At 44.4% G+C, this 27,709-nt stretch overlaps 1 protein-coding gene and 1 pseudogene across 4 annotated transcripts; both read left to right on the top strand.

Annotated features, from left to right (window-relative positions):
* Window positions 1–20: 20 nt before the first annotated feature.
* On the top strand, window positions 21–20,827 carry Cipc (CLOCK interacting pacemaker). Of its 4 annotated transcripts, none has more exons than XM_070029080.1 (4): window positions 21–174; window positions 6,308–6,496; window positions 12,198–12,367; window positions 17,398–20,827. In XM_070029080.1, the coding sequence occupies exons 2-4, from the start codon at window positions 6,361–6,363 to the stop codon at window positions 18,289–18,291; spliced, it is 1,200 nt and encodes a 399-aa protein (XP_069885181.1). In that variant the 5' UTR covers window positions 21–174; window positions 6,308–6,360; the 3' UTR covers window positions 18,292–20,827. The 4 variants fall into 4 exon arrangements, with proteins under 4 accessions (XP_069885181.1, XP_069885212.1, XP_069885192.1 ...); XM_070029091.1 differs by lacking the exon at window positions 21–174 and adding an exon at window positions 504–661; XM_070029101.1 differs by lacking the exon at window positions 21–174 and adding an exon at window positions 897–1,032.
* Window positions 20,828–21,431: 604 nt separating this feature from the next.
* On the top strand, window positions 21,432–21,573 carry LOC138835247 (U1 spliceosomal RNA; annotated as a pseudogene).
* Window positions 21,574–27,709: the final 6,136 nt, after the last annotated feature.

Raw genomic sequence — 27,709 nt, 5'->3', positions numbered from 1 at the left:
CTCCGTAGTTGGTGAAAGCAGTGGCGGAGGCGGAGGGAGGAGAAATGGGCGGGAGGCCCGGGAATAGCTGGAGGCCCAGCGGCCAAGGGGTTGTCATGGAGCCGTGAGGCCGGGCTCGCGCATGCGCCAGCGGACCTGCGGGACTGGTGGAGAAGCCCGCGACCCTGGCCCTAGGTGAGAAAGTGAAGGCTTGGCCGGGGAGCGGGGCGGTGGAGGGAGCGAGGACGGCGCGGCCCGAAGGGTCCAGGCGGGGAGCGCGTGGAAGGCAGGCGGGAGTGGGGACGGGAGGAAGAGGGGCGAGGGAGGCGGGAGGGGGAGCCAGGACTTTGGGGCGGGGGGCTACGAGCTTCTGGGGGAGCAGGGAGACAGAGCGCGCAGAGGGCCCGGCTGCCCACGTTGGTGGGTCTGCAGCCAGGGCTGGCCAGGGGCGGAGGGGCTGGTGTGGGGAGCAAGTTTGGAGAGAGTGGGTTAGGGCAGGTGGGCTCTGGGCCGGCCGTGGGGGAGACCGGGACCTGGGGGGCGACCGCGGGACCGAAGCTGGAGGCCTGCCGGGCTGTGAGTGGAGGGCCCGGGACTGGGCAGGGAGCCAGCACGGAGCTACTCACCCGGGGAGCCGCCAGGATCTCCCCGAAGGAGCTTCTTATCTGGGCCTGGGGTACAGGTGTGCTGCCTTTTCCACAGACCTACCATTCCCCCCCCCCCCCCACACACACACCCTTTGCTGATTATATCTCCCGAGTGGCCAACTCGTCAGAAATAGGGGTGTGGGAGAAGGCGGACAGTGGAGTTAGTAGTTAGGGGGTGGTTTGGGGGGGGGGTAGTTGTGATCTCGGCCCAGGCCAGAGCCAGGTGCCCTGTTATTGCCCAAGTCCTGGCAGTGTCCACATTGCCTGGCGTGTGCCTTGGAGACTTGTGGTCTGCCAGTCAGAGCACAGCCCAGTTCTGTCCTGCTGAGCTGGCAGGCTGCTGGATGCCTGGAGGGTGTACATGCTGTCTGGTACAGATGCCATGTGGGCTGGTGCAAGTGGCTAGGTGGGCACTGTTACTGTCAACTCTTTTTGCAAAGAAACTTTAATCCTCTCGCCCTTTGAAAGGCAAGGATAGAGATTTGAAACCTTACTTGGTTTCAAATGTAGGAAATTGTATGAATCCCAAGGCTCAGGATCTTTGACACTAATTTTCAACCAAGTTAGAGAATGATAATGTATATAAATGTTTGCATGTATATGAATATTGGTGGTATTTTTTTACATCATTAAAATACACAGACATTTCCCCCCCCCCCAAGAATGGTATCTGTGAAAAGACAGATCAAAAGGAAATAACTTCAAAGAAAACATAGTAAGATGTTTATCATTGTAAATGATTATTCATGGTTTTGTGACTAGTAAATTATTTTCTATGCCCTTATCACTTTATTGTATTTAAACCTCTGCTTGGTCTTTCTCCTCACACCTCTCTGTGCATGCATGTCATACACGTGACACATTTTAAAGGGAATGTGAGCTCTCAGGAATGTTGCCAAGTATCTATAAAAGGAGAGAGCTGCCAGCTGCATTTCAGATCCTTTCCTTGTAACCCTTTGGTCTCCTTTTTATCATGAACTCAGATCTCCAGAGATTATGGATTACACCAACCTTTAATTTGGCTGGTGGATTTGTCCCAGAAGTTTCATCTTAGAACAAAGGGTAGATTAGATATGTGTCTTGTATTAGACCTGACTAGATCTTGAGATGACTATCGTGTTTGGAAAGGCTAAGTCTTGATCTTCAAGGTGTTCAGGTATTTCTCTGACAGCTAAAGTGCTCTGGCAGTCAGACACTCAGCAAGACAGATTTGTTAGAATCTGTTATTTTCTTTGACATTGTCATTATTGGGGGCTGAGTTTCAAGGATGGAAAGAGGCCACCTGTGAGGTCAAGGAGATAAATAGCTAAATGCTAATATAAGAAGTGCAAAAGAGGGCTGGGAAGGTGGCTCAGTGGTAGAGCGCTTGCCTTGCATGCTCAGGGCCCTGGGTTCGATTACTCAGCACCACATAAGAAAAAAGCCGGAAGTGGCGCTGTGGCTCAAGTGGTAGAGTGCTAGCCTTGAGCTGAAGAGCTGAGGGACAGCGCCCAGGCCCAGACTCAAAAAAAAAAAAAAAAAAAAAAGAAGTGCAAAAATAGAAGTAAGCACAAGTGGTATGGAGTAATTGCTAGGATTTTATCTTTTTGTTGTTGTTGTTGTTGGTTGTGGGTCTTGAACTCTTGGCCTGGGTGCTGTCCCTCAGCTCTTCAGCTCAAGGCGCTCATTCTACCACTTGAGCCACAGCTCCACTTCCGGTTTTCTGGTGGTTAATTGGAGATAAGAGTTTCACAGACTTTCCTGCCTGTGCTGGCTTTGAACCACCCTCCTCAGATCTCAGCCTCCTGATAGCTAGGATTACAGGTGTGAGCCACTGTCACTGGGCTAGGATTTTATCTTACTCCTGTTTCTGTAAGCCTGTTTTTATTGATTAGCTTTGAATTGTGAATTTTAGCATATCTGTCCTAGGTCCACATTGGGTCATGTCTGACAGTTTGAGAGCTTAATGCAAAATAAGTAAGAGGCATAGGGTCTGAGATGTTAGTAAAGCAGTTAAGTAGTTCCAGGCTGGGCCAGGAAGCCAAGGTGTGAGATGCTGAGAGGAATCTTTAATTCCTTCTCGGTTGAGAGCATCTAAACTTTACTATAAAATAATGCTGAGGGAGAAGAAAAGCTAGTGTTCTGAAGGTTTTCAGACTTTGCCATTGGTGTGGTCCTGGTGGCCAATGCTACCACTGCTTCTCGGCCCAGACTTCCTTGATGCTATGTAGCATGGGTCTGTGTTAATGGCTCACGGACTCCCTCAGCCCACTCTCTGCCAGACAAGTGAGCTGGAGAGGGATGTAGCTCCTCATGTGCCCTGCCACATGAGCCTCCTTGGCTGGGACACTAAGGCTTTCTGCTATAAAAAGAGAACTTCATCGAGAACAGCCTTTTATATTTTTCATACCCAAAATAGTCGATTTACCATTCTAAAGTCAATTATGTGTTCTTTATTTCCACCTGCAGCCAACTCCCCAGGATCTAAAATGTTAGCATCTACTTTCCTCTTAACTGATTTGTCAATGTTTCAATATTTTGATTCCATTAGCAATACTGCCTTGTAAATTCTTGGTGAGCCAGAATAAATTCCTGTGTATTTTTCTGTAGCTTCATTGTGTACATTTTAATAACATACCAAGATGTTTCTCATTGTCTTGTTATAAAGATTATAAAAAGCAAAATCGGATGTTTTATCTAAAATATCTATAAAGTAACCCATGCCTGGTAAGATCCTGTGAAACTTCGTTAGGTTCTTCACTATTTACAGCCAACGTGAGCTGCCTCTCTTAATCTGGATTACCAGGCTGGTTAGACCTGGTCTAGTCTGAATCCACAAGTCACTTGTGCTTCCATGTTGAAGAAGGCTCCTATTCACATTTGAAATTATTATTTTAGGAAAGTAACACTATGCACATTTGCTGGGTTTCATACAAAAGGATCTTGATTTAATTAGAGATACAGTTTTTCATTTTAGTCTGCTTTTTAAACTGGGTTGTCCATGCTATAAAACATCATAGCTGTCAAATAGATACTGCTTTTGCAGAGTGCTCTGTAAGATGTGACAGTGTGCCAGGTGCCAGAGGCTCACATCTGTAATCCTAGTTACTCAGGAGGCTGAGAACTGAGGATTGTGATTCACAGCCAGCTTGGGCAGGAAAGTCTGTGGGAGTCTTATCTCCAGTTAACCACCAGAAAATCAGAAGTGGCTTTGTGGTCTGTCTTGAGTGAAAAAGCTCAGTAAAAATGCCCAGCCCCTGAGTTTAAGTCCCACAACCAAAAAAGGAAAAAACAAAAACAGTGCCATTGATTACATGTTATGCCCATAGGATTAAACATGTGACCTGTGGAAGAGTCCTTGATTAGACATGAATTGAATGAGGAAGCCAGTCCCCTTAAATGATATAGACAAAATCTTTTTTACTTGGAATTGTGTTTCATCTCATTCAGATTCGTTTATCTTTCCTTTAGTTCATCTGTATACTGGAGTTTGAGCACAAGAACTGTCGAGGATGCTTCGGAGCATTCTTCTATTTAATTACATTGTGAATCCTTCCTCTTGTGTTCTTCACTAGGTCCTCCATTATCAGAAACATTCAGGCTTAGCACTTCAGGGCTTGCAGATGTAATGTTGGCTGGCTGCACATGTTTCTCTCAGGACAGTAGGATGGAGTCATGAACAGATTGTGATTTTGAAACATTATTAGACTTTGCCTACACCTACCTACTTTCATCATCATCATCATCATTATTATTATTATTAATTTCCTTTTCTGGTACTCTATTCTCTTTATCCCTGCAGTATCATCTGTGTTCTTAGCCTTACAGTTGCCATTTTTTGATGACTCAAATATTTGTTAAAACATCTGGAATGTCCTCAGCTTCTGCCAGTTCGGTTGTAGGGATAATTTGTCTCATTCTTGCACTGTTAGCCAGGGTCTAGATGTGTACCACTGAGGCAGATCTATCTGGGTTTTCCTTGGACTCTGTCTTACATGTAGCATTCTACCCAGCATCTCCCCTTGGATGACCCACAGTCACTTCAGGTCTTACATGACCAAAATTGATCTAGTGGAGTCATACCATCTCACCCCACCCCCAGTTCTCTTCCATGCTGTTCTAGGCTCCCTAGCTTAGAAAATAGTACCACGTCTACCTCCTACCCTCCAGATAACATCAGCTCAACCTCTTTTCCTTCTCCCCATCTCCTCCTCCCAGGCCATAATGTAGTTCCCTGGGCTGCAGAAGTAGCATCTGAATAATCTTAGTGCCTCCTGCCTGTCTCCGCTTTCGTTGCAGGCCAGCATTCAAAATACTTTTTTAAACTCAGGGCCTGGGCACTGTAACCTTAGCTTTTTTTTTTTTTCTCATGGTAGCACTCTACCACTTGAGCCACAGCTCCACTTCTGGCTTTTTGGTGGTTAATTGGAAATAAGAGTCTCATGGACTTTCTTGCCTGGGCTGGCTTTGAACCTCGATCCTCAGATCTCAGCCTCCTGAGTAGCTAGGATTATAGTAAGCCACTGGTGCCCAACCCAAAATACTTTTAAGAGGTAGATCTGATCTTGTTAATCTTATAGTTTAAATTCTTCCATGTTAGTGTCTGTGAGGTTTTTTTCCAACACAGATTCCAAGGCACCCCTGTCCCCGCCGACCTCCAGTATCCGTGTGTGGCATTCTTTCTCTCTGCACTGGCCTCCCTGGCCATTCAGCTCTTGGGTGTGCCAAGCTCCTCGCTCTCCTTAGAGCCTTCACATTGCCCGGAACACACCTGCACACCTCACCTGTTATCTTGTACCTGGCTAACTCCTACTGACTCCTCATCCTCCAGATCCCAGCTACATGGCACTTTTGCTCAGTTCCCTAGACTGTTAGTCTGGTCCCTTTAAAGCTCGAATAAAATAGTCTTCAGTTGTGTGATTGCTTGGTTAATGTTTGCCTCTCTCTAGATCACAAGTTCGAGGAAAGATGAAAACATGTCTGCCCCCACTCCTAGCACAATGTCTAGCTTATAGTGAGCACAATTGATTTATAAGTTTAAACGACTGAATGTAACTTCTCTAGGGTATATAGTACTTGCACATAAAAATGTGGGGTTTAGTTGTGGAGTTCTGTTGTGCTGGGGATATAACCTAGGATGTTAGGCATGGCAGACAAGTCTTGTACCATTGAATTACGCCTCCAAATCCATAAAGGTTTTTGCAGTTCAGAAAGTAGCATGCATATAGAGGAAGTTGGTTTTGCTCTGTTCAGTACTCATCTAAAGAACTGAGAGGTTTGTTTGAGAAACTACACTGTGGGAGGTGGCAATAGGTCATGAGCCCCCAGATGTACACTGAGAAAGCAAGCCTTGTTGGTTGATGTTACCTCTCCTCTGGGAGGAGGACAAGTTGATATGGTTACCCATTCCAGAAAGCCTAATCAAGTATGCCTTTGTTAGCAGTTCACAAAGCTTCCACTGAATGTGGTTTGTGTGTCTTGAATTTGTAATGGAGTTAGAGGGCAGCAAGAAGACTATGAATCCCCTTTCAGATAGAAACCATTCTCTTTGGTAAACTCCTAGCTTTTGTCAATGAGACAGATGAGAAAATATAGCGAAGTGGGCGAGGCCAGTGCTCTTTGCCCTCACCTTCTGCACCATTTGGATCACCTGTTTCAGCTCTCCAGGCAATGACTTCTTATGTAACTGTTGTTTTTCATAGGGCAATCAGATGAAAAGACTATATCAGTGAACGTGCTTCCAGTCCAGTAAAACATGGAGAGGAAAATCCCGTCCAGAGAGAGCCCCAGAAGACTCTCAGCCAAGTTAGCCAGGGGCACAGAGATGAAAAAAGTGTCTCGGCAGGTCGGCACGGTAGCTGCCGAGTCGGATAAGGACTCTGGATTTTCAGGTCAATAACACCTTATCCTTTCTATGTTGTAATGAATGATCTGCTTGAAAAATTTCCTCCCTAAAACTCATGTGTATGATAAGGATGGGGAGCTTTCACACTCTGGATAAATAGCTATCTGGTCTCTTAATATAAATGGTAATTCTGATGCCATGTGGCAGAGTGGGTGTCCATCATAGTCTTTGAGGGGTTGTTAGTTTTGAAAGAATAATTTGACATCTTTTTTCAGTTTAAACTCTCAACTTCTCCTTTCTTTCTCTTTCTCTCTTTCTTTCTTTCTTTCTTTGTTTTCTTTTCTTTTCTTTTTCTTGCCTGTCCTGGGGCTTGAACTCAGAGCCTGGGCATTGTCCCTGAGCTTCTTTAGCTCAAGGCTAGCACTCTACCACTTGAGCCACAGCACTACTTCTGGTGTTTACTGTTTATGTGGTACTGAGGAATTAAACCCAGGGCTTCCTGCTGCTAGGCAAGCCCTCTACTACTAAGCTACATTCCCAGCCCTAGACTCTCAACTTTAAATTTCCAACTTACATTTCCAACTGTTATCAGTGGCTACTGAGAAAAAACAAAACAAAAAACCCCCCAAAACCATAAACACTCATGGTTCTATTGTGTTAACTCCTTTTCCATAGGAATTGTTATATTGCAGAGGAAAATATAACTTGATATTGTCTTCATGTAACCATTTGAAGGCTGCTAGTTAAAAGTAATCAGTCATGTATTATAATGAGAGAATACATTCTGAGACACTTGTCCTTAAACGATTCTTGTTTTTATAGAACACTGTAGAGCATCCTTTTACAGGTGGCATAGCCACCTTCTCACGCGCAGTAGCCTCATTATGTGAACATAATGTCATGTGTTAAGATAACTTGTTCTCTAAGAAGATACTTTTGCTGTACTCAAAAAGTCCCCTACCTGAACAGTTCTTCCCCCAATATCTGTGTATTTTATATTTGAGCACCTGGCCCGATTCTAAACTCTGTTAGAAGAAAATAAAGAAAATAGAACAGCTTTCTTTACTAATATATCTTCAGCTTTACCCAAACGGGCTAGCTGCATCCCACATGAATTCTTAATTTTATGATGAAACTTCTTTCGATTTTGAGGTCTTGAGAGGTGGCTGGAACTATCCTAAAAAACTGAACTAGTTTTCAACATTTTTGGCTCACGGCATACATGGGGGAGATAATGCCAGGGAATTGGGCTCAGTGTCCTGAGAGGGGAAGATGTATATGCTCACAGAAATGAATCTATCAATTACATTAATTTATAGGTTGAAATGCACCTGATAGCAAAACTAGAACTCTTCTCTAGATTGGTGCATTTTCACCTGATAAGCACACGGAATGAGAAGCCAAATTATTAATAGACTGTTACTTAAAGAAGGACAGCACCAACCAAGGGCTTAGAGTAAGAGGAATTAGTTGTCTGCCTGGGGTCAGGGCAGTTGGGAAGGGTGAGCCAACCTCTAGCACTTGTCCCATAGCATTGTTTCCTGAGCTTGTCTCATTAGAAGGCTAACTCAAAGCATTCGTTAAAAACATGGTCTCCCCAATTCTCATTCTAAGAAACAGAGAGGGACTAGAATGAAGGACTTATGAAACAAGTGTCTTTTTTCCTTTGTTTTTTGTATCGTGGGAGTAATATATGCTCATTGTAGAAGCTTAGAAATTTAGGCAAGTCAAAGAAGAAAACATACTTTGTGCATAGTCCGTCCATCTATAATTCCTAGTGCTGTTGACCTTTTACCACATCTCCTTCCGGCAGTTTTAGTGGTGTCAGGCCAATTGTTTTAAGAACATGGGGCCATATAAAAATAGTCAAACCTGTTCTGTTCCAGAAGGTGGTCCCAGGCATTCCCAGGCTAGGTGCCACTGCATTTATCATTGCCTGAATTATTCTAGGTACCTTGTATATGATGAAATTTGTAAAACTATGATAATGTCTTCTATTTTATTTTTTATTTTCCCAACTTCATATACTGAGTAATCTCATATCTATACAGAAGTGAGTGAGTATCCCACATGAAAGATGTTTTGTTTCAGATCACTGAGTATTATTTTGCCATATATTTTTTATCTGTTTATCATCTGTCTGTCTCTGTCTCTCTCCCTCACATACACACACATTCTCTCTCTCTTTCTCTCTCTCTCTCTCTCTCTCTCTCTCTCTCTCACACACACACACACACACACACACAAACAGGCTGAAAGTAAGTTTTAAACACTTGAAATTTCACTTCATTCCTAAATACTTAAGTATGAATTTCCTAAAGTCAAGGACATTCTTCTATATAATAATAATATCATACCCAAGAACTTCAGCAGTCTATAGTTTTTACCCATTGTTCTGTGTTCTGACAATGTCTTTTATAGTCTCCCTTCCCCCCTCTCCCCCTCCCCCCCCCCCAGTTCCTGGGGCTTGAACTCGGCCCTCTCACTGTCCCTGAGCTTCTTTTGTGTTCAAAGCTAGTGCTCAAGCCACAGCACCATGTCTGGCTTTCTCTGAGTAGTTTATTGGAGGTAAGAGTCTCACAGACTTTCCTGCCTGAGCTGCCTTTGAACCATGATCCTCAGATCTCAGCCTCCTGAGTAGCTAGGATTATAGGTATGAGCCACCAGCATCACCTGGCTTTTTGTAGTTTTTTTCCCTTTTCTTTTCTTTTCCTTTTAATTGTCAAGGTGATGTACAGAGGGGTACAGTAAGTTAATGAGTACATTTCTTGTCAACCTTGTTACCCCTTCCCTGATTTTCTCTTACTTTCACTTGTAGTTTTTCTTTGTGATTTTGTTTATTTTTGATCCAGGGGCCAACTGAGGCTTATGCATTGCGTTTTACTGTTCTGTCTTTTTAATTGAGTTTAATCTAGAATAGCTCTTCTGCCACTTCTTCCCTTCCCTGTCCTTGTTTCTTCCTTTCTTTGTGGAACTGACCTCTTTGAACAAGTCAAGCCTGTTGTTTTTTTAGAATGTTCCACACGCTGGAACTCCTAGTAGTTTGCCTATTGTTGGGATTAGCATAAACAATTTTGATGGGAATACTATGTTGGTAATGCTATGTTTTTCCCACTGCCACATGTAAGGAAACATAAATCAATCTCATTCTTGGTGATCTTGCTCTGATTGATCACTTGGTTAAGATCGTATGTGCAGATTTCTTTTTCTTTTTTTTTCTTTGAGGTCCGGTCGGTCATGGGGCCTGAACTCTGCGCCTGGGCACTGTCCCTCAGCTCTTCAGCTCAAGGCTAGTGCTCTACCACTTGAGCCACAGTGCCACTTCTGGCTTTTTTCTTTTTTGCTTATGTGGTGCTGAGGAATCGAACCCAGGGCCTCACGCATGCAAGGCAAGTGCTCTACTACTGAGCCACCTTCCCAGCCCTAGATTTCTTTATTGTCTTTTTTTCTTTGTAATTAACTAGCAATTTGTGGGATGATACTTTGAGACTACCCTGTTCCTAACAACTTTTTGTTGAGCAAGGGTCTTACCCTGTAGCCCGGGCTAGTCTGAAATTTGCTTTCTCTCCCAAATACAAGATTAAGAGCATGCATCACCTGGCCTAACTCTCAACAATTTTTTGAGCAGTGGTTTTAGTATCTATTATTGGTCTTTGTTGTTGTTGTTGTTAAACTAGGGCTATGAGTAGGGTTAAGTTAGGGTTAGGGTTAGCAAATGGGTTAGATATTAATGATGTCCTTTCTTGAGTCAGTTACTACACTAATAGTTTTTGTTTTTGTACTATTCCTGGGGCTTGAACTTGCTGTCTCTTAGTTTTTTCACTCAAGGCTGACACTGCCACATGAACCACATCTCTACTTCCTTTTTTTTTTTTTTTTTTTGGTCAGTCGTGGGGCTTGCACCTAGGGCCTGGGCACTGTCTCTGAGCTCTTTGTGGTCAAGGCTAGCGCTCTACCACTTTGAGCCAGAGCTCCACTTCTGGTTTTCAGGTTAATTGGCAACAAAGAGTCTCACAGACTTTCCTGCCCAGGCTGGCTTTGAACTGATTCTTAGATCTCAGCCTCCTGAGTAGCTAGGATTATAGTTGTGAGCTACAGATGCCCCAATTTGCTTTTTTTTTTTTTTTTTTTTTTTTGCCTTTTTTTTTTTTTTAAGAGTATCTTACTGAGCAGCCAAAACTGGCCTTAAACTTGTGATTCTCCAGTTACAGCCTCTCAAGTGCTGAGATTACAGGCATGTACCCCATCATATCTGGCTCTCTTCTCTGAGATTCTTGCTAAGCATTTTGTCCCAGACTCTTCAATATCAAGATACAGCAGTCTTTTGGTTACTCCAGCAGGTATCTAACCACAACCTTTTGGCATGGAGTTTACATAGGGTACCCTTATTTGCTTTGATTTGGAGAACATCTTGTAACTGGTTGTGTAGGATCTCCACTAGGCATATTCACATGCTCAACAAATGAGCTGCTGAACAGCACAAAGAGGGAGAGAAAAGAGAAAAACTTCAGCTTCGACAAATTTGCCAGGATTGTACAATATTAAAAGTTCAGGAGGATGCTATTTTTATTAGCATATATTAGCTATTTAAGGGAGGATTTTTACTGTGACATTTCCACACATATATTCCAGTCAGTCCTCCCCCATTGCTCTCCTTTCACCTCCTCCCCCTTTCCTAATGCAGTGGCGGCAGGTTTATTAAGTTTTCACACTTAGTGACGATCTGTTTTGACCATATTTATCTTCTTCACCATTGTTAGCCCCTTACCCCAATAGATCCTATTCCTCTTTGCCCTCCTTTCCAACCCACTATTGATCAACAACTTGCATTGAAGCTCTTTCTGCTGTTTTCTTTTTCGTTTTTGTGCTGGTCTATGGAGCTTAAACTCAGGGCCTCAACTATGTCCCTGAGCTTCTATTGCTCCAGGCTAGTGCTTTACCACGTAAGCCACTGTTCTACTTCTAGCTTTTTCTGAGTAGTTTATTGGAGATAAGAGTCTCACAGACTTTCCTGCCTGAGCTGGCTTCGTACTGTGATCCCCAGGTCTCAGCCTCCTGAGTAGCTAGGATTACAGGCAAGAGACACCAGCACCTGGCTTCTGCTGTTTTCATTCATAGCTACAGTGTATTTCAAAGCCCCTCACCCTCTTTCTTTTTCCCTTTCCCCTCTCCTTTCTCCTCCTAAGTAGTCCCTTAGACTCTTGTTTTATATCTATCTGAATAAATAATTGTGTATACAAGTATGTATATGTATGTTCACTTTGATGCTATTTTAACTTCAGCATGGTTGAAAGTTTTGACATTTGCGGGCTGGTTTTATTTTTGTTATTCTAATTATATCTGTGTCCATAGCCTCTAAAGGTCTTAATCCTGTCTGGGGTCCCACACTCTCTTTCTTTCTCAGCAATAGATTCTTGAAAGTAATGAGCTCACTTTAAAGCCTTCAACTTGTTTCTCTTACAGACTAGTGATGATTACTTTGACATGAACCCTGACTGATACAGGTTTTTGTCTGTAAGAGATTTATAAAGGAAGTCAAGCTGAGAAGTGAGGCTTAATCTTTTAGAGGGGGGGTGGATTATGGATCCCATTGAAAATCCAAAGAAAGTTAAACACCTCAGAGCATTCACAAAAACACATATCGCCGAAGTTCTTTTCTATTTCAAGGGGTCCATGGTTCTTTAGTAGCTGAATTAAGAGTCCTTAGCATATAGCCCAAGTAAACTGACCATTCTTTTGCCCACCAGATGGGAGCTCAGAATGTCTGAGCTCTGCAGAGCAGATGGAGTCAGAGGACATGCTGAGCGCCTTGGGCTGGGGCAGAGAAGACAGGATGAGGCAGAGCTCCAGTGCTGCAAACAGCGCCTTCCCTACGCTGTCACCCATGGTTGTCATGAAGAATGTGCTGGTCAAGCAGGTGAGGAGGACCAGTGTGGCCCAAATCTCTGCAGACTAAAGTTTCTGAGTTTCGACATACAAACTCTTCTGTGCTGCCAAGGAGAGATTTCAAAGCAGACGGGAGAAACACACTGATGTGTACTTTCTGTCCTGGGTAAAGGGTGTTAACCATTCAACTACAGAGTAGTAAGAGGTCTGCCTACATGTGGCTCAGTGGTAGAGTACTTTCCTAGCATGTTCATGGGCCTGAGATCAGTCCCCATAACTACCACCACCACCACCACCACCACCACCACCAGCACACCACACCACCCAAAAAAATGGTGGTGGTATGGGAGACTAAACTCAGGGCCTAGTACTTTTCTGTGGAGCTAAATCCCCAAGCCTACATTCTCATTTTTGAGACACCATTTTATTTTTATATTTATATAAAATTATCTTCATATAATTTGTTCAAGGGAGCCCTAAAATCTTTAATTGTATATAAACAGAACCAAACCACAAACCTTATTTTGTGTGTGTGTCCACTGTGGCACTTGAACTCAGAGCCTGGGCACTGTCTCTGAACTTTTGTTCTCAAGGCTAGTGCTCTATCACTTTGAGCCATAACTCCACTTATGATTTTCTGAGGCTTATGGACTTTCCAGCCCAGGCTGGCTTCAAACCACAGTCCTCAGATCTCATACTCCAGAATAGCTAGCATTACAGTCATGAGCCACCAATGCCCAGCAAAAGAATTTCTTGTTTAATTTGAATTTGGCTCAAAATGGTAGATATCTAACCTTGAGCAAAAGAGTTCAGGGACAGCCTCCAGGCCCCAAGTTCAAGTCTCAAGACTGAGAAAAAAAAAAATCCAGCGGCTGGTAATGTGGCCTAGTGGTAGAGTGCTTGCTGCATGAGGCCCTGGGTTCCATTCCTCAGCACCACATAAACAGAAAAAGCCAGAAGTGGTGCTGTGGCTCAAGTGGTAGAGCGCTAGCCTTGAACAAAAGAAGCTCAGGGACAGTGCCTAGGCTCTGAGTTCAAACTGCAGGACTGGCAAAAAAAATTAAATTAAATTAAAAAAATATGTATGTGTGAATAATATATACATATATGTATATATACATATATATGTATACATAATATATATTATATATACATATATATATATATATCTCCAGTGTTTGAAATTGAGAATTCAGTTATATGAATTTGATAGAGTTGAAGTAAAGAAATCAAGAGGAATGAAATTGACTTAATATTTTAAGTGTGTGCCACTTTACTCTGAAAATATAGCCCAGGTCTTGCATGGTGTGTTGACAAGGCTACTTAAAGATGGTGAAATTAGAGGTCTAGCTTAATTGTCAACCCTCCCATCTTAGGTCAGACATTAGCAGAGTATGACTGTGGTATGACAAGAAACCTAGTGACTTAAATATTAAGATTATTATTATCCTTTTTGGTGCCAGTCCTGGGACTTGAACTCAGGGCTGGGTGCTGTCCCTTTGCTCAAAACTAGCACTTTACTACTTGAGCCACAGCTCCACTTCTAGCTTTTTGGGGACTTTAGTGAAGGTAAGAGTCTCATAGGCTTTCCTGCTAAGTTAGCTTGGAGCTGCAATCCTCATATCTCAGCCTCCAAAGTAGCTAGGATTATAGGTGTGAGCCACCAACTCCTGGCTACAAAGTGATTTTGAACAAGGTACCTTAGTGAGTTCCAGAAAAAGAACTAGAAGGTTTTACTTGGTAAATCATATCCTCTTTGAAGGAAAGGAGAGTAAAGAGATAGGAAGTGGATCCCAAATCAGTTTGTCCTGCTGCCCCATGCCTCTGGGGATCTCTGTTCCTTGTGTTTCTTCCTCCCTCTCCTCTGACCCTCTTCTTACTCTTTCCCCTTGTGTCCCTGTGTTGATAGCTGTTCTGCAGCAGGCGGGCTGACAGCTTCAGGAGGTGCAAGAGGCCCACACTCAAGAGTGAGGAGGCTTTTCTCACAGAGGCTCTTCTGTAGACAGAGACAGGCTGGCCAGGAGATAGGCCTGAATGATAAGTGGCGCCCCAGAATTTAATTTACTTTCATTTTTATTGTTTTTTATTAGCCTAAATTGTTCAAAGGGATTTCATTGTAATATTGCATATATCCATATAATGTGCTTTGATCACATTCACCAAGCCTATATTCTTTGTGTGTGTGTGTGTGTGCGCGCGCGCGCGCACGCACATGTGTTATTGGGGTTTGAACTAGGCAGGTACTCTATTACTTGACCCACACTACCAGCTCCATGTTACTTTTTTTTTTTTTTTGTCAGTCATGGGGCTTGAACTCTGGGCCTGGGCGCTGTCCCTCAGCTCTTCAGCTCAAGGCAAGCGCTCTACCACTTGAGCTACAGCGCCACTTCCGGTTTTCTGGTGGTTTTTTTGGAGATAGGAGTTTCACGGTCTCTCCTGCCTGGGCTGGCTTTGAACCACGATCCTCAGATCTCAGCCTCCTGAGTAGCTAGGATTACAGGCGTGAGCCACCAGCGCCCGGCTCATGTTACTTTTTTTAATCCCCCCTCCCTCATTCCTCTTTTAATACTTTTTAGCATTTATATGTGTGTGTGTGTATCTTTCTCTCTGTGTGTATCTATGTATATATAGAAAATACGTATGCTATATGTGTATTTATATATATTCTACATATGTACATGTACCCATATATTTATACATATATCCATATATATGTATATACATATACATGGATATATGTCTTAAGTACTGCCATCATTTTTATACCCCCACCAACCTCTTCTTTTCCTCTTTCCACTCCCATTGGTTTCTCCCCGCCCCCAAGCTCCCCTTTTACAATCATGTTGTCATCATCATCATTGTCATCATCATTATTTTCTAAATATGAGCAAAAACATTCTGAGTTTGACTTGTCTTGCTCAACATGATAATCTCCAGGTCCCTCCATTTTCCTGCAGACATAATTTCATTCTTCTTTATTGCTGAATAATACGCCATTATGTATATTCCCTGCATTTTTTTTTAATCCATTCATCAGATGTTATATACCTGGACTGATTCAATAGCTTGGCTGTTGTAAGTAGTGCCACCATGGGCATTGGTATGCAGATATCTAGTTTTTTTTCCTTCAACATTGTAGAATGTACTCTGCTCTAAAATTAAAATAATGGACTTAACTTTTCCATATCATGTAATGTCTTGATCATTACTGCTTAATTTTAGGAATTTTTCTTTTGAAGATTTGATTCCAGCTCTGCCATTAGACAGTATTATTTTGTACCAGTCACTTAGCCACCATGAGCTTTGTTTATACATCTTGACCATGAGGCTTCCTATGAAATGATTTTTAGGTTCTGTTCAGCTCTAATATTTTGTTCTGTATTCCCTCAGATGATTTTAACTAGAATAATTCAATTTGTAAACTCTAACAATTAGAACAAATTAACAACAGCATCAAGAGGAATGATCCAGTAAAGTCTTCTTGAGAAAGAAGATTACAAATTGCTTTAGATAGTTGGGGGAGTAGCCTGAAGTTTTGCTTCTGAGCTGACCTTGGGTGATCTCTACATTAAAAGATCTCTGATTTTGGATCTCCTCTGAGAACCAGAGAAAAATGTTGAAACCCACAGAGAAAGGTTGCTTCTGAGCCTTCATTGCTTTATTTTTATGCCAGCCATATTTGAATGCCAAGAGGGCTCCAGAACGGGCTTTCTACATCATGCTGATGTTTGCACAGGAAAGGAGTTATATTTGGTCCAGTTCCCAACCCAGTATCTAAGAAGCCAAAACCTGCGCAAAATAGTGTGCATGTGCACGTGTGGGAAAAGAGCACATAAGGAACTTGAGCCAAGTCACACACCCACACATCACCAGCAAGGATGAGGATCTGTCAGGCTCACTCTCTGCCTACTTTCATCTACATTTCAGTCTTTGAGACTGGGTTGGAGTTGGACTGGCTTTCAAATATTGGAGACATATAACCATGTTCTGTTAATTTCATCTGAATCAGTACTTCAAAAATAAAGTGTATATTTTCAGAGAGAAACAAGGCAGTATAGTCTTTTGTTAAGACGAGTTTTAGAAAGCTGGGTGTGGTGGTGCATGCCTGTAATTCTAGCACTTAGGACAACAGAGGTAGGAGGATCAGGAGTTTCTTTTGAGATCCTGTTTCAGGGGCTGGGAAGGTGGCTCAGTGGTAGAGCGCTTGCCTTGCATGCATGAGGCCCTGCGTTCGATTCCTCAGCACCACATAAGCAAAAAGAAAAAAAAAAAAAAAAGAGATCCTGTTTCAAAACAACAACAAAACCAATACTGGGTACCCATATCTTATGCCTGTAATTGTAACTACTCAGGAGGATGAGATCAGAAGGTGACAGTTTTAAAATAGCCCAGACAGACAAGTCTGTGACACTTTTATCTCCAGCCAAAAGTCAGAAGTATAGCTCAAGTGGTACAACACTACCCCTAAAGGGGGTAAGCATTTTACACCATGTCAGCTAAAAGTATCACTAACACATGGCAGCCATTTCTCTTTTAAATAGTTTGATGTTTATTGGGTTTCGCTGCCTCAAAAATGGGCCCACAGGCTTCTGCTAAGATACAAATTTTGAGTAAAAGTTTTCAATGCTAGGGGCATGGCTCACGTAGTAGAGTACCTGCTTAGCGATTATAAGGCTCTAAAGTCAAACCCCAGTACCCTCAAAAACAAGAAAACATAACCTTAAGTGTAGCACCTTTTACTAGTAAGTTGTACTGTCCACATTTTTATTGTCTCAACTGTGCCCTCAACTATGTCATTACTTCACCTGCCCAGAGTTTCTTTTTCTGAGTGATAGCATTTGAATAAAAATAGCTATTCCCTTAAGTTTTCCTTAGGGAAAGTTAGGGCAAGAAATGTGGCATTAGATATAAGTGGGTTTTGGAGCTCCATCCTCTATGAACCTCCCCTTCAGGTGAGGGAAGCACAGAACTTGAAACATCTCTGTCTTCAAGTAGCTGTTTGCTTTGCCTTTGCCGCACCCTCCATCCTCAGTGAGAAGCTGCTCTCTCCTTTGTTTGCAGGGCAGCAGCTCTTCCCAGCTCCAGTCTTGGACTGTCCAACCCTCCTTCGAAGTGATCTCGGCACAGCCACAGGTCTTCGTCCTTCATCCACCTGTGCCATCGCCTGTCAGCCCACGTCACGCAAACGAGAGAAAGTCAGACTCCAGAAACTATTTACCCATTCTGAACTCTTATGCCAAAATAGCCCCCCACCCAGGCAAAAGGAGCCTTTCCCTCAACTCAGAAGAAAGAGGAGCAAGTGGAATGCTGAAGAAAATCTGTACTGAGAGACCAGGGTCCAGCTTGCCTTCCAGGGAGCCAGGCAAAGCTGTCACTGGACTATCCAATCCCTCCACTCCGGCACCCCCGAGCACCAAACTCGCTGAGGACTCAGCTCCGCAAGGTGTGCCCTCCCTGGTGGCAGGTGGCAGTCCACAGACTCTTCAGCCAGTGTCCAGCAGTCATGTGGCTAAAGCTCCCAGTCTGACCTTTGCATCCCCGGCCAGCCCCATCTGTGCTGCTGACAGTACTCTGCATGGCTTAGAGAGCAGCTCTCCCCTCTCCCCACTGTCAGCAAATTACAGCTCACCCTTGTGGGCTGCCGAGCACCTCTGCCACAGCCCAGAGGTCTTCCCCGAGCAGCAGCAGAACAAACACAGGCGCTTTCACAACACCCTTGTAGTCCTGCACAAGTCTGGCCTCCTGGAGATCACTTTGAAAACGAAAGAATTGATTCGTCAGAATCAGGCAACTCAGGTGGAGCTAGACCAGCTGAAGGAACAAACCCAGCTTTTTCTAGAGGCCACCAAGAGCAGGGCTCCTCAGGCCTGGGCTAAGCTGCAGGCATCTCTAACATCTGGATCCAGTCATCTAGGCAGTGACCTAGATGCATTCTCCGATCACCCCGACATATAGCACAGGGGCTTATGTTCCTGTTATCTGAGTGGTTCTTTTCATTCTTGCTGTTACTCACACATGTTTCCCAAGTCCTACATTAGAGCATTTCCTTCTAAACTTACTCATGAAACCACATGCCAGCCCCTGGCTGATGTCTTAACCTGTAGTCCACGCGTGGGCCATGCATGTCTTTGTTCCACTGAGGATGTCTGGTTCCCAGTGTCCTTGAATCTTTTTCTTAGCCGGCAGACACTTAGCTGCATCATAGGGCAAAGGAGGAGAGATGACTGTGGGGGGAGGGGGGGCATTTCTGGCTGGTACCTCCCACCATCCCACTGACTAACTGGATCAAGGGTACAGTAAGTAAAATGGATGAGCATTCTGGGCAGTGATGCAAGGTCCCTTCAGGGATCCTCCCTTGTATTGTTTCAGTCATAGACAAAAACAAGAGGAGGTGTGTTTGCATTCCACAGGACATTGCACCAGTTGAGCGAAACCTAAATTGCTCTGGGCACAGGTACAAGCACTTAATTACATTTAACTTGTTTTTCTTCAACTTGAAGGTGGAGGATAGGAAGAGTAGTACCATCTGCCTCCTGCACTTGAATCACATACAGATTTCACTTTAGGGAGTAGGCAAAAAGGCTTCAGACTTACAGTATGAGATTGATTCAGTGCCATCTGAAAATATAGTGGATGAACTGATCTTTGACTGAGAGACTGAAGATAGTAGCCATGGCCAGCATTTTCCTGTCAGCAGCTGGGAGATTCTTGAGCTGTTTTATGTCTGAAAAACTCAAGGATAGCCTTAGTGGCTCCTGAGGGTCTGGTGTAGGTTACCTCTCTGCTGCCACCTTTTTGGTTTGCCCCCTTTTGTTTTTAGAAGAAAGAAATGGTTATGCTTATAAACTTTGAATTGTACAAAATCACCCTCAGGTTATATAAGATCATCAAAATCGGAAAGCGTTCTTCTCACCCATTTCCTTTTTGTATCCTGTTTTTGTCTGTCCCATGTCTTGGTGATGGGAGAAAGTTGTGGAATCATCTTGTGTCTCTTTCATGTGTTAGTGTTTTATTGGTTTCATGCCCAAGGGTATCATGTTGGTTCTCTGATGCTTGTCTCAAGATGGAGAATGAGGAGAATTTCCAGATGATGCACACTCTTTTCTGCTTTATCTTATCAGCCATGAGATGCCTAAGTAGTAACCTCAAAATATTTTATACCTTCTTTTAACATTTTCATCCCCTGGAGAACTTTGTTCATTATAAATTCCTTCGATAAATTTTCATGGCAGTCTGTAAGGAAAGTGCACTTGAGATTTTGTGAAGTCAGAAGTTAATGATCCTATTTACTAGGTAACTGCAGCTCTAGAACATCATTTGGAATGGTGAGATTTCCCACACTGTGTTCACAGACACATGATGTAGATATGATGAGTTTAGAAAATAAATAACTGGGTAAACCTCTAGACCCTTGTGACTAACAGAATCATCACCCTACCATTCATTTGCTTCCTGAAAGACTTTCCAAAATCAGAGCAAGTATGTCTCTAACCAGACTTTTCTCTTGGCCCATTCTCTTTGCGTCCTCTGAGTCTGCATGGTACTGTAGCAGCTCTAGTCTGCCCCATGCTAGGAAGCTTCCTGTTTGGCAGAATGAGTTTGGCAGCAAAGCTATAGAGACAGGTGCATTCACAACAGCCTGGGCACCAGTCATGAGTCTTACTGAGTGTCAGAAATCTGAAAGCACTTGCCGAGAACCAAATGTATGCCTTTGGAAAAACCCTACGTGGAGCTATGAGCCTCTTGGACTCTTTCTCCTATGCTGGGCTTTGCATTCCCCTTCCTAGCACTGAAAAAGATGAAAGCCACCATTGATGCTCACTGCTGAGTGGCAGGGAGGGGTAGCAGTACCCCTACTCCTCTCTCATCTCATACCTGAAGTTAGAGTCTCTAGGCTGTTAGCATGAATGTGTTCTTTCCTTAGCGGAGCTAGGCACAAATGAGCCCAGGTAGAGAAGCTAGATCTTGGGAGAAGAGATCCATTGAGTCCAGAGGCCAGATCTGCAAATGGAGGAATGCCGGGGTCCACCAGGAAGATCTCCATTGGTTGCACAGCACTGTAAGTAGTAATGGCCCTAGTGGGTCCTGATAATATTTGGCATGAAGTACTGTGGCAAAGCTACTGTTTTCTGAAAGTGGGACACCAGTGTTAGCTGAGACCATCCCTGAAGAGACTCTTTGGCAGATTTTATTGGCATTACTGAAACATGTGTAAAAAGTTTGTGATTGAATTGGTTATGAGAATGGAGTTTGATGCTGTTTGTAATTTATTATACTCATTGCTTTTTATTGATTATAGTATTGTCTGACTTTTCTTCTCTACTATGATTCCTTTGACAAACAAATAACTCATGCATATATTGAAGTGATTTTCCAGCTCTGAGTTATTTAGGGGTAGAAATTTATTTAACAAATGTGAATTCTCTTGAGAAAGTATGAAGTTATATAGAAATTGACTGTGAAATATCAGAGAAAAATAAAAGTCACTTACTTGAAAACCATTTGGCCCTTTTGATTTATAACTACTTAAAAAAATACTAAAGGAGGGCTGGCGATAGCTCAGCAATAGAGCTCTTGACTAGCATGTGTGAGGCTTTGGCTTCCAACTCCAGCAATGTGAAAAACAAAGTCCTAAGTGAAATCTAAATATTTAAATGGCTTTAAGGTTCCATGTAGTTCAGTGTCACTTGGGGACACTGAGATTTGATACTGAATATGTAGGAAATTACAATGAAGACTTTGAGGAAACAGGCAGTCTTAATGCGCAGTCCATTGTTCCCCAGAGTCTGACGTTTACATCGCAGAGGGTGGAGAATAGTTCATCTGTTTCCTGAGTCTGATGGACATTCCACAACTAGAACTTTTAAATGACAAAACAGTTGTTTGGTGGGATAAACGCAAGACCCATTAAGTGAGGGTCTTTATACAACAGAGGAGTCCTTAGCCAGTCTGTCTCAGAGACTTTCCCCAGGCTTCCTAAAAGTGTGTACCTTGCCAAGGTCCTTCTAGGGATGCGACAGGAAGATGTGGGGTCCTTTCTGCTTTTCAGGCCAGCAGCGTGGGGACTCTTCCTTGAGGTATTTAAAATGCTGGGAATAATACCTGGCGCGGAGATAGCATGATCACAAAGATGGTTTTCCGAGGGCAAGGCTTCTTCATTGCTGACCCCTGTGATTTCCCTAAATGTGGGAAACTGCATAATTTGTGGTAGTGGGGGACTGCATTTGCACTCTCCCCTGGGGGTGGGGGGGAGAAAGGGGGAGAAAAAAGAAAACAAAAGAAAGTGCTGGGAAAATATAAGCCAGTTACTGGTGGCTCATGATCTAATCTCAGCCAACCTGGGCAGGAAGCTTTATGAGATTCTTATCTCCAATTTACCTCCAAAAAGCTGGAAGTGGAGCTGTAGCTCAAGTAGTAGAGCACTAGCCTTGAACAAGCGCGCGCGCGCACACACACACACACACACACACACACACACACACACACACACACACACACACACACACACACACACACACACACACACACACATACACACACATACACTGGGAATATAAAAGGCTTAGCCTAATTAAAAGGCCTGGAGGGTTGTTACTGCCCGACCTATAGTAGTATTTCTATTCTATAAATAATTGTCTAAGTGACTTAAATATATAGCTATATAGTTAATAAAATTGAATTAAAAGGGATGGATAGAAAAGGCTCCACCTGAAATAGAACCACCCTTTCTTTAGAAGCAGAATCCAGAGAAGGGAGAGAACACAGCAAAGTAGACCCTGTGAGCCATAGGAGAGCCCCAGGTATTTGAGCGTGTAGCTCCTTGCCTGCCTCGTGGTTATGGTTCATGTTAGGAAAACACTTGCCCATCCAGGACTGCTTGGGCAGGAAGCTAAGCCACATCTTTGATCCATCAACCTGGATGCATTGGGGTCTAAAGACCTAAATTTGCATGTCTTATCCTTTTTGGGGGGTCTATTCTGTGGCTTGAACTGGACATTGTTCCTGAGCTTCTTTTGCTCAAGGCTAGTGCTCTACCACTAGAGCCATAGCTCCACTTCTAGCTCTTTTTTTTTTTTTTTTTTTTTTGGTAATTTATTGGAGATAAAAGTCTCACAGACTTTCCTGCCCCAGCTGTCTTCGAACTGCAGTCCTCAGATCTCAGCCTCCTGAGTAGCTAGGATTACAGGCATAAGCCACTGGTGCCCAGCTACATCTTTTATTTTTGGAGGGATGGGGGTGGGGACGTACTTGCTGGACCTGGGTACTCAGGACCTGGGTACTGTTTCTTAGCTTTATTCACTCAAGGCTGGTACTCTACCAATTGAGTCACAGCTTCACTTTTTGGCTTTTGCTGGTTAACTGGAAATAAGAGACTTGGGCTTATCTGCCCAGGTTGGCTTTGAACCTAGATCCTTAGATCTTTGCCCTCTTGAGTAGCTAGGATTACAGGTGTGAGCTACTGGCTTTGGTTTGGTTTTTGTGTCAGTCTCAGATTTACTATATGGCTCAGGCTGGCCTTGGACTCATGATCCTTTTGTCTCAGCCTCTCAAGTGAGATTTTGTGTGTGTGTGTGTGTGTGTGTGTGTGTGTGTGTGTGTGGTGCTAGGGATCAAATGTAGGGTGAGCACTCTGCCAACAAGCTATATCCGCAGCTCTTCAAGCAGAATTCGTGTTGCCCGAAAGGAGATTCATTTGTAATTAAATGACATGCTGCTCAGTCATCTGTGGACAGCCCTTTCCTTTCATCTGAGATGAAGGACTCAGCTCTTTTTTTTTTAATCTTTTGGAAAAGAATATCAATTAGTCTTTCATTTCCTCTCAAACTTATCTCCCCACAACTGGAAATGATGTTCTACATGTACTAGTAGAAGGAGCTCTGGATCAACTTACCAGTATCACTGTCAGTAATCAGGGATCACTGGATACCGTAGTACTTTGTGATGGTCCCACTCTTTGGGTGTCACCCTTCAACCTCATAGGAAGAAAGATTACAGATGAGGTCTAGCTTGGGAACACAGAACAGTGAGAGTCACTCAGAAAGATGCAGTGGCATGTCTTAGATCTTATAGCCTTTTGGTCTGCCACCTCTGTTTCTCTTTTTGAGGAAGGTAGGGGAGGAATCTTTGTGGCTCAGCGCATAAGAATAATATCCTTTTTTTAAAAAAATCAGTATTTGTTATATCTCCTAGTGCTTTTTTTAAAAAATTTGTGTTTTGGAATACTGGGAACTGAGGTTGGGTCTGGCCTTTGCAGTGCCACTCAAACTCAAGAATGCTGTCTTGAAAGTGTTTTAGAATTGTGTTGCAGAGCAAGACCACCTCCTAGCACACAATCCCGGTGATGGAGTGTAAGTAAGAGCATTTAGCCTGTGAAGGGCTCTTAGTAGCTTAGGGTAATTAAGACTCTGTTCTACCAAAACCTAGTCTGCAGTTAACAGAAAGAGAGCGAATGCCAGCCCAGGATGGTTCCTTTGTCTGTCTTCCTGGAAGGAGATATTCTGTGGGTCCACATGTGACTACTTTAGCTTTTCCACTCAGAACCCTCCTTCATTCTTAGAACACGTGGCTTTCTTATCTTTCCGAGGGATGCTTATGCAAGACATGAGAGAATTGCTTGAAAGAACAGTCTGCATGATTCCTGCCTCCAATTACGGCAGCTGGAGGAGAGGAGCGAGAAAAGGCGAGAAAAGCCCGTGGAGTATGAAGTGCACACAGCAAGTGGGTGGACACTGTTAGGAAATGAAGGGAATAAAAACCAAATGTAGGATGCCAAGGCCAGCCTGTGGAGAGTCACAGTCAGACTGAATGATTGTGCTCTTGGCCCCACTAACAATAGCTGCCTTTCATTTCCCTAAAGACTGGCTTTATCTCAGGCAGGGTAGAGACACTGGGAAGGTTGCTCGTTCAGTTCTGGTAAACACTCTCCCCACTGGAGAGCCCAGGGCTCTATTTTCTAAGATCCGTGGTGGGCCTGTTGGTAGACTTGGCCTGGAGCATGCCCTTCATTTGGGGGTGTGAGTAAAAAGACCCCCAAACCCTGAGAACTCAGGACCTTATAGATAGTAAGACAGATGTCTCTGCAGAGAACTAGGTTGAAACCACCATACCCATTCACCTCCCCTACAAATGAATGAAGGGGAGAGCTTCCCCTCCGTCCTGGAATGAAATGAGACTGTCAGGAGAGGGCGAGAGGGCGTTTCATTTATTAATATTCCTCAGGGGAAATCATAGGAAGTGACTGCCCTGTGAAGCTCAGAGGGAAGAGGGAGACGAGAAGACAGAAGCAAGATCCAGGGGCAGTAAGTGATTTTAGGAGAAATGGACGAGCCAGGAGGACAGGCTTAAGGCTGGTGCTGTACCACTTGAGCCACAGCTCCTCAGATCTCAGCCTCTTGAGTAGTTAGAATTATAGGCAAGAGCCACCACACCTATCCAGACAACTCTTCTTAAATTACTTTCTTTGGAAGAATGAATGAAGACAGTAGTGACACCGTGTGTTAAGGTAATGGTGACATTCCTCAGCTCTCCTCTGCAATGGAAACCTCAAGCAGAAACCCATACTTTCCCTGGGAGAACAGGCTTTAGTCTGATGAGGGAATCACACAATAGTCTCCTCCAGCCTCTGTGGCTATCTTTAAAATAATCAACACATCAGGAGGCCACACTTGGGGGTGAAATTACCTAGGCTCCTTCACCCCAAAGTTGGGGAAAGGGTAGTAGCTGGAAGACACACATGAGACACCTTCCCAAATAGGTCCCTATCATCTTCGACCTGTGCAGGAAAACCTGGCTCTAAGGCCTGGGGAGTCTTCTCTGAAGATTTAATTCTGCTTCCCTCTGGTCTCCAGCAAGCATTCTGGGCCTTCCCTCCCTGTCCTGGGTAGCTCAGGGAATGCAAATGAGTGCTCATCGACATGAAATGCATACAGGAAGGACTGCCAATCACACAGCCCATACCCCCAGCCTGATGACAGTCTCAGGCGTTGGGTGGAAAGACAGATGTGTTCTCAGAGATGGGCCCCAGCACTCCAGCAGGCAAAGGGAGGGCAGGGCCACAAGGTGTAAGCCATTACTAAAGGCTGTCTAAGCCAATGCTGGTGGAGTCCAGGTGTGTTTAGAAGTACGATGCCTTCTGGCCCATGCTGTTTTACTCTTCAGATGTGTATGACATCAGTTGCACTGTGAAGCTCCTAGCTGCTACTGATTACCCTGATTAGAAGGGGTCACAGTGGAGATGTCACTTCTGTCCCCCTCCATCCCAGCCGCAGTAGGATTAAGGAAGGCTGTGGGAGAACACACACCAAGTGGGAAAACTGTCTCTGGAAAAGAGCTGGGATGCACAGGATCAGAGGTGACAGCACAGGCCAGCCCCAGGCTCCTCCAAAAAAGGTGTGGTCCCCTTCTCTGGGTTGTTCACGCTTCCCCCTTGAAAACTTGTCCCATATCCTGATCCTGATCCACTTCTGAAACTGAGAAGGACTCTCAAAACTTGTTTGACCAGAACATGGCTCTTGTTACTTAAGTAACAAATACATTGGTACCTGGCTGTGTCCCAGGTGCTGATCCAGCTGTGAGAGATAAAATGGTGACCCAAACAGACACCATCTCTGTCTCCAGTCTTGTGGGGAAAGAATAACTGTGACCATTAGTCAGTGATCCCTTTGATGGTTCGGGGCTCACCAGGACTATTTATACATGCAAGGATTTGTGTATGAGCCTGAACAAGGAGGCCCCTCCTACTCCAACTTTTATTTGGAAGATCAGTGCTTTGATAAGCTTTGGATTAACATTCTTCAATTAGGGCCAGAGTCCCACTGTCAGACTACCATGTTGAGAACAAGGGTTGTAATGGGCACAATCTGTTAATTGGGTGACACGTGTACCCCCACACCATTCAAGCTTACCAGGAGAGTTCTGGGAAGGAAGTAGACTGTCCTGTTGGGTGATGTCTCCAGAACTCCGAGCTCACACACAGGAGCCCCAGCTATTTTACCCCAGCAACTACCAGCAGAGGCCTTGATAGGATCCCTAGACCCAGACCTAGCAGTACCAAATGCCTGTTTGAGGTTCAGGACTTACAGAAAGATACTGTGGGCCCAGCCTTGGAGCCTTGGCATCTGAGCCACAGCCATGACCCACAGAAAAGGTGGTGAGGCAAGGGTTGTGGCCCAGTGGCCAACGCTGAGTTACAGACCAGAGCTGGACGAGTTTCACAAGGCCTGGAGAGGAGCTCAAGGTGAGAAGAGATCGACATTCAGCCTTGACACAGGGTGGAGCTTGGGCAAGATGAGAGACAGGGAAATAGTGCTTTATCAGAAGGAAGGAGAAGGAGAAGAGGAATGATGGTGAGGCAGAAATACGGCTCCAGGTCTGCAGCTGGTCTGTGTAAGCCCAGCAAGCCATATCACTTCTCTAGGCCTCGTTGGTTGGGTTATTCCCTAGCAACACTAAAAGATCCTTGTGCTTAATGTGTCTAGTACATTGGCCTGCATGGTGGCTGCTCACTAAACTACCATATGATTGTTACTGCAGGGGAATGGTGCCATTTGAGGAATGAGGACTGGGCTGGTGGCCTCTATCCAAGGCCAACGTCCCACATTGTACTTGCTGGCAGTGACCAGCCTATCTGCCAGTTCCCTGTCTGCCTCTGGCACCCTGCTGTACCCAGAACAGCCTCTGCTAGTGCACACCCTGCAGTATACCAACCGAGCAAGCTCTGCAGCTCTCCTGGCCTGGCTCAGACCTCGCCCCTCTTCACAGCTACATAGCCAACAAGTGGCAAGCTATAAAGGAATCTGAAGTGATGGTTGTCAGCCGCACCCTAGCCAGGACCCCTCATCCCACACCTGGCCAAGCCATCTAGCAGGTGACTCAGCCTCCGGTCTCCTCCATGCTCTGTCCTCTACACCTTTATCAAGTGAACTCAACCCCCTCTGCTCAGATCACTCTCATTGCCTTCATTGCAGTGGTCTAGCCTTGGCTGCATAGCAGAATCCTTTAGGGAGCTCTTAAAAGTCAGCTCTCTGGCCACACCCGGGACCAAATCCAAGACCGGACTCCCAGAGTCCCTGGGGAATGAGGCCCTCCCCTGACCCACCCTCATCAGCAATTCCTAAAGCTCCTCCATTGAAGGCAAATGTGAAGGGGAGGGGGGAAAGGGGGGAGCAGGAAGGAACCCTAGAACTGGAAAGGGAATTGGGGTGTGGGAGTGGGCAATAGTTCCCCACCGTGCAATCTGATCAGAAACAAGTCGTCACTTGGGATCTAGTTAGAAAGGCAGAGCTGCGGGCCTGGTGCATTTTTAACAGGATCCCCAGGGACTGCAGGATGGCGGGGACATTGGCACCGGCTTTGAGGAAATGCTTTCCATCAT

This window comes from Dipodomys merriami, unplaced genomic scaffold, assembly GCF_024711535.1.
Source record: "Dipodomys merriami isolate MVZ:Mamm:240054 unplaced genomic scaffold, mDipMer1.0.p SCAF_1, whole genome shotgun sequence".
Classification (NCBI taxonomy): domain Eukaryota; kingdom Metazoa; phylum Chordata; class Mammalia; order Rodentia; family Heteromyidae; genus Dipodomys; species Dipodomys merriami.
Note: the sequence above shows the minus strand (reverse complement) of the source record. Positions and strands in the feature narration are given on the sequence as shown.

What these genes read in the sequence shown, in the direction of transcription:
- Cipc (XM_070029080.1), top strand. Translation starts at nt 6,361, where the DNA reads ATGGAGAGGAAAATCCCGTCCAGAGAGAGCCCCAGAAGACTCTCAGCC. An exon ending in TAAGGACTCTGGATTTTCAG is followed by an intron (nt 6,497 to 12,197) that starts GTCAATAACACC and finishes TTTGCCCACCAG; the next exon opens with ATGGGAGCTCAGAATGTCTG. An exon ending in AGAATGTGCTGGTCAAGCAG is followed by an intron (nt 12,368 to 17,397) that starts GTGAGGAGGACC and finishes CTTTGTTTGCAG; the next exon opens with GGCAGCAGCTCTTCCCAGCT.